This window comes from Nicotiana attenuata, unplaced genomic scaffold (genome assembly GCF_001879085.1).
Source record: "Nicotiana attenuata strain UT unplaced genomic scaffold, NIATTr2, whole genome shotgun sequence".
Taxonomy (NCBI): domain Eukaryota; kingdom Viridiplantae; phylum Streptophyta; class Magnoliopsida; order Solanales; family Solanaceae; genus Nicotiana; species Nicotiana attenuata.
In genome coordinates, this window is record NW_017671090.1 from 248,177 (window position 1) to 254,938 (window position 6,762).

The 6,762-nt window shown below is 35.1% G+C and overlaps 1 protein-coding gene across 1 annotated transcript; it reads left to right on the plus strand.

Annotated features, from left to right (window-relative positions):
- Positions 1-342: 342 nt before the first annotated feature.
- On the plus strand, positions 343-2,144 carry LOC109205853 (stress protein DDR48-like). Its single transcript, XM_019368608.1, has 2 exons — positions 343-1,090; positions 1,726-2,144. The coding sequence occupies exons 1-2, from the start codon at positions 443-445 to the stop codon at positions 1,906-1,908; spliced, it is 831 nt and encodes a 276-aa protein (XP_019224153.1). The 5' UTR covers positions 343-442; the 3' UTR covers positions 1,909-2,144.
- Positions 2,145-6,762: the final 4,618 nt, after the last annotated feature.

The window sequence follows — 6,762 nt, forward strand, 5'->3', positions numbered from 1 at the left end:
AGCAAATATATATATATATATATATATATATATATATATATATATATATATATATATATATCATAGTTAGTTAAAGCGGTTAATGGAAAAAAAATTTTGATATCACTAAACAACTCAATAAATGAATATGCATGCGAGTCATCTATCATATCCGTATAACAATTAAGCATTGGTTGCTTCTCGCCACTTGGATTGAAAAATCTACGTAACAAACTTCCTTCATGCAAAGAGGTGTGAACATTGGATTAGAACTCGTACACACTGGACAAACAAATTAGTCCCCACATCAACTAACTCAAGTTCCAAACTCATAGGCTAGCTAGTTATTACCTACACCTATAAATACCACTCAATATTAACAAGAGAAAACATCCCAGCAGCACCCTAGTATCTTGTACTACTACATTCTCAAAACTCATCTACCATCACTTTTATTACCAAAATGGCTGAAGAGAAGAAGCACCACTTCGGTCTCTTCCACCACAAGGACAAGGAGGAAGACAAAACTACCTATGGAGAAACTCCACATGGTGGTGATACTGAAAAAACTACCTATGGAGAGAATACATATGAAGAGAAAACTAGTTATGGTGGGGAAGATAACTATGGGGATAACAAATATGGTGAGAAAACTGGCTATGGAGAAAGTGGATATGGAGAGAAAACTAGTTATGGTGAGGGAGGTAACTATGGCGAGAGTGGCTATGAAAATAAGACTAGCTATGGAGATAGTGGCTATGAAAATAAGACTAGCTATGGAGATAGTGGCTATGTAAATAAGACTAGTTATGGAGAAAGTGGCTATGAAAACAAGACTGGCTATGGAGACAAGACTAGCGATGGAGATAGTGGCTATAACAAGACTGGCTATGGAGATATTCCATCTGAAACTACCTATGGAGAGAAAACTAATTATGGTGAAGGAGATACCTGTGGAAAAGGAGCTGTCTACTCATCTGAGACCACTAATTTTGAAGAGACTACTGATGAAGGCAAAACAGGTGAGGATTATGAGAAAGAGAAAAAGCACCACAAGCATCTTGAACACGTGGGAGGGCTTGGGGCTGCTACTGCTGGTGCCTTTGCCTTGGTAATTTTTCATACAATGGTTTTATGTTACAGGTTTAACTTCTATATTGTCGTATTAGTAAAGTTACAAAATTATTTTATTTCTTTAAAGTCATTAAACTTTACCTATTGTATCAGCTAAGTCACAAAATTATTTGTTCGTCTCATAAAAGTCATTGAACAATTTGTTAGTTGTCTAGAAAATACAATTCACTAGAAAGTCAAATTTTCATAAAAAATTATATTAGTAGCCAAGAATAACAATTCAGTCTTACTTCATGTGAAAATGTTTGACTGGGCACGAGTTTAAGAAATAAAAAAAAAACTTTAAAATTTATGGTCTAAAATAATCCATAAAAATTTGTTTGGCTAGAAATCATCTCACTAAGGATAAAAGGAGAAATTTAAAGTTGAATTGTTACTAAATATAGAAATGTATTATTCTTGTTAGGACTGGCTAAAAAGAAAAGAGTATCATATTGAACAGATTATAATAGACTCATAGTCAAATATTATGGGTCAATTTCAAGAAAATTTTGATTTTTACTCTAGATATTGTAAAAAGAATTTACACTACCAATCAGTCCTCTAGAAAGATCAATAGAGTTGTTAACTATTCCTTTTTATTTCCTCCATATTTTGGTATGAAAATTTCAGCATGAGAAGCACAAGGCAGAGAAAGATCCAGAACATGCACACAAACATAAGATAGAAGAAGAAATAGCAGCAGCTGCTGCAGTTGGGTCTGGTGGATTTGCATTTCATGAGCACCATGAAAAGAAGGAAGCCAAGGAAGAAGAAGAGGAAGCTGAGGGAAAGAAGAAACATCATTTCTTCTAATTTTCTCATAATATATATTTACCTCTCTTTAATTTGTTTTCTTCTAAAATATTAGTTATGAGCTTCGTGTGCTTGCTCTATCCTCTAATACTGAGCACCTAATAATCCTTGTGTGTGTGTATGTGAGTCTTCCCTTTGATGTAAGGGTTTTACTTCTATATCTTGGTGGGGTTTAATTATGTCATGTACATGTTGTTCATTGTGCAGTTTGAATAATACCATACCTTTTAATGCAATATTTTTGTCTTAATAATATGACAAAGAAAAAAGACTGATGTCTATACTCTTTCCTTTGGAGAAAATAAAAAGCGCTTTACTCTTGTGCCAATTACCCGTTAAAATATGTGAGTTTAACTACAGAAATGATCGAATTATCAAATAACAGAAGGATAATTTGCTAAAGATAACACAGGCGACTTAAAATAGGTCATCAATATAAATAAATAAACATATATATATATACACACACACTCGTCTTCTATTTTTTGGTTTCTTTTCAGGAAGGGATTTGGCTGATGCTCGTTGGTCTTAAATGTATCCCGTAAATCGCAAATAACTCTCTTGATTTGGACTAAAAATGAACAATATCCACATATTTGTGGTTGTGAAACCTTTATCTAGTTTTTCCAAATGGCGACTCTAAGTGTACATGAAATCGAGGTTTATTAATAAAGTTAAAGTGAAAAGGTGTATGTGTGATTGATAGGGATTCAAATCACAAGCACCGCGTACGAAAAACCACGTACTTTAACACTATGGCACCACATATCTTACTTAAAACAAATCTTGACATTTGTCAATTGTCCATTTCTACGGTATATACTTATCCGTGTATCCGTATAGATATAGTTTAACTACAACTAATAATTATAGTTCTACGACAACTATTTATAAGTTATCTTAGAAGTTAGTAATTAATTTAGAAATGACTTGTAGTCTAGAGTCAATCAATAATTTTGAAAATTTGTCCATTTCCGTAGTATATATTTATACGTGTATCTATCAGAGGCGGACCTATGATACACAGAGAGGGATAATCGGCGCCCGTAAAGTTCGCAAAAATTTCATATATATATATATATATATATATATATATATATATATATATATATATATATATATATATATATATATATATATATATATATATATATCTTTAGAAGATAGTGATATATTAGTACTGAGCACCTTATATACAGACCGAATTTTGGTTGAATCTAAAAGTACACCCTCGACCTTCAAATCTTGAATCCGCCTCTAATTCCTACTACAACTATTCATAGAAGTCAGTAATTTAGAAAAGACTTGTAGTCTAGTGTCAATAATAAATGTTTACAAAATGCGCTACTCCTTGTTCTCTTGACCAAAGAGGTTTCGTTATTATAAAGTTTGAATTCGAAGAGTACACCATTGTTAATGACTTTTCATAAATGACTAAAAATGCAGAAATTTGAGTATAGTTTCATATTATTTTGTATGTGAGTTGTGGGAGATCACATGCTTACAAACATGAAATATGTTTATTACGTGTTTATCGTGTGTAGGAATAAATTTGGATGGAAGTTGGCAAGAATTAATTGGATTATTTGATGCAAAAGGGAGTAGATATGCAAGAGCTGGGAGCGTGCCACAATTGGTGCATTGCATGAAAGATATGTGCGAAATGACATAGGAATTGAATCAAAACCAGTGTATGGCACTTTGGCACTGTCCCCCAGCACGCGAAAGAAACAAAGAAGAAAAAAACGTTGGGAGCATGCCTAGGGGTCGCGAGTTGCACCTACCTCCAGGACGCGACTCAACCTTTTCTTTTCGAAATAGGAGAGATCAGGGACACCCCACATCAACCGTATTCGGTTTAAATATAACTTGAAGCTGTTTTTGAAGGGTCACACAATATTTTGGGAGGCAAGAGCACACAAGAGCAAGGCGGAGAATTCTTCTATGAGTTTTTTACTTTTTTCTTCATATTTCTACTGTTCGTTATGACTTTTTATATTGTAATCTTGTATAATATTATGAGTAGCTAAACCTGTCATCTAAGGTTTGATTGAACCAATTGTTTGATGAATTCTTAACTACTTATTGGTATAATTGAGCCATTTTACTCTCTAATTGTTAAATTATATGATTCTTGTGGTTTATTGGAAGGCTATTAGTTAATCGTGTCTAGTTATCTTGTGTTACTTGAGAGAGAACACTTGATTTGATTATTGTTGAACAGCGCCACTTTCGAGTATGTTAAGAGATTAATTACTTGGATTTAAAAGTGGGATTAGAGATAATGAAGCTTTAGCGTGATCATTATGAGTTGTACGAACTGTCAGCTAGAGTAGTTCGAGAGAATACTTTTAGTAAATTATAGCTAATGTGTTAGGAATTAATCCGATAATTGAGAAAATCATAAACCCTAGATCTTTTTATCTTTGATTCAATCTTATTCTTGCTAGTTGATAATTTTTATTGCCATTTTTTCTTACTCAAGTAATTTTTGTTAATCATAAATCAAGTCTTGAACTCTGAAAGTTGACTGAGCTTATCATTAGTGATATTGAAAAGTTGTAGCAAATAGGTTAGTTCTCTGTAGGATTCGACTCCGGACTCCTGAACCAGATTATTTTTGAAGCAACCGCTTAGTCCTTTTTATTGGGCATAGTTGGGCGTGATTAAATTTTTGCACCATTGCCGGAGAACTAACGGTGTTATTCATTACAACTTAAAAGAATTGCTAGTATTTTTAGTTTAGATCAATTTTCCATGGTGCTAAAAATATTTTCATTAAAATTATCACTTTGAATTCTTTTATGCCTAAGGTGCATGCCTAAAAGCTCCTTGAGAACTTTTGAACTATTTGAAGGTCTCTCAGATCCCGAGAAAGCATCTAGGACTTTTAATCGGCTAACAAGAAGGGTAAACAACAATAAAAACAAAACGAACAAATCAGAATAGAAATGATTGACATCGAGAACAACAACGGGAACAATAGAAATAATCAAGTTGACCCAAACATCAGAGTGGTAGCACCCCTTGTGATGGAGGTTGATCTATATCATTGGGCGCAACCAACCCCTGACAATCTGGCAATGGAATTGCTGTCCCTCAGATACATGCGAAAACTTTTCAAATTACAAACAACATGCTACATTTGCTGCAGAACAAGAGGTTGTTCTCCGAGTCTTACATCGAAGACCCACAACAACATCTGAAGAATTTCCTATCGATTTGTGTCACCCAAAGATATCCGAATGTGACACCCGAAGCATTCAGATTGTTACTGTTTCCATTCTCAATGACGGGGGAGGCTCAAACTTGGCTAAATCACTGCCAAAAAATTCCATTGCTACTTAGGAGGAACTAGTCAAGAAATTCTTAATCAAGTTTTATCCACCCAATAAGACTGCAAAGCAAATTGGTGAGATATTGCAGTTCAGGCAGAAACCAACTGAAACGTTAAAAGAAACCTGGGAAAGGTTCAAGGGTATGTTTGTGAAGTTTCCTCACGTGGCATCCTGGATCAGATGCTAGAATAGAAATTCTATATGGGATTGGCTGACAGTCTAAAGGCTAATGTAGATGCTTCAGTAGAGGGTGCATTCTTGAGCAAATCATTCACAGAGTGTAATCTTCTTCTTGACAACATGGCTCAAAATTCAGGCTGGATGATGGGGGATACAACACTCACTCCAATAGTGTATTCTGTTGCTCTTAACCCAAATAATACAAATGCAGAAAACATAGCCACTCTAATGACAGATGTGTTTGTTGACAAAGAAAATTGACGAGACGGGGACGAAAGAGGTTCACATTATTGACACAAAAAATAGAGGCCTATGCAACTCCTTGTATCAGTCAGCCGTATGTGTTGCTCATGGGGTGAAGAAAGTGATAACTGGGGCTTCAGAGAAGACATGAATTACATTAATAATTTTGGGGGTCAGAGACAAGGTGGACAACAATGGGGACATCAGAATCAGTAGTACATCCCAGCCCAGCAACAATACAATATCAATCCTAAGGGAGCACGACCACATGGCCAAGTTGAATCAATCAAAGGAAACCGGGTTACAATCAACAACACCAACAAAAGTTGTCTTACCAAAAACCTCATCAATAAAAGATGACCATACAGGACGACAATAATATGATAGAAATCAAGGTCATGATGCAACAACTCATACAGACTAATGGAAAGAAGCAAGAAAAGTTAGTCGCACATGACTCAGTTATTAAAGGCATTGGACTCAGTTAGGCCAGTAGTCCATGGATTTGAACAATCTCCTATAAAGAACGTTGCCCGTTGATACAAACATCAATCTAAAAGAATAGAACCTGAATTAGTTAATGGTAGTGAGTCTGAGGAATGGAAGGGATTTGGACAGAGAGCAAGAATTTGCTCAATCTAATAAAGAAACAACGCCACCTATTCCAATGCCACTCGAGGTCGATGAATCGGCAGAGCTCACAGAGGTTGTAATTGAACAAGAACAAGTTGACAAGGGTAACGAGAAAGAAACTTAACAGTTCCCGGAGAAGGTACTAGAAAAGATTTCTTATCAGGAAAGGACATAGATCAGTGGAAAAAAGCGACCTCCGGCACCATTCCCTCAAAGGTTTGCAAAGCAAAAGAAAGATGAATCAAGACATAAAATCCATGGAAATTCTAAGGCAGATACAATTGAATATTCCTCTGATAGATGTTTTGAGGGAAATTCTAGGCTACGCTAAAATGATGAAGGATTTGATGTCTCGAAAGTTTGACTTCCAAGGCATGCCTACTGTGACTCTGATTCAAACTTGTTGTGCCATAGTGACAAGGCCTATGGCTCAAAAATTGTTTGATCCGGTAGTTTCACA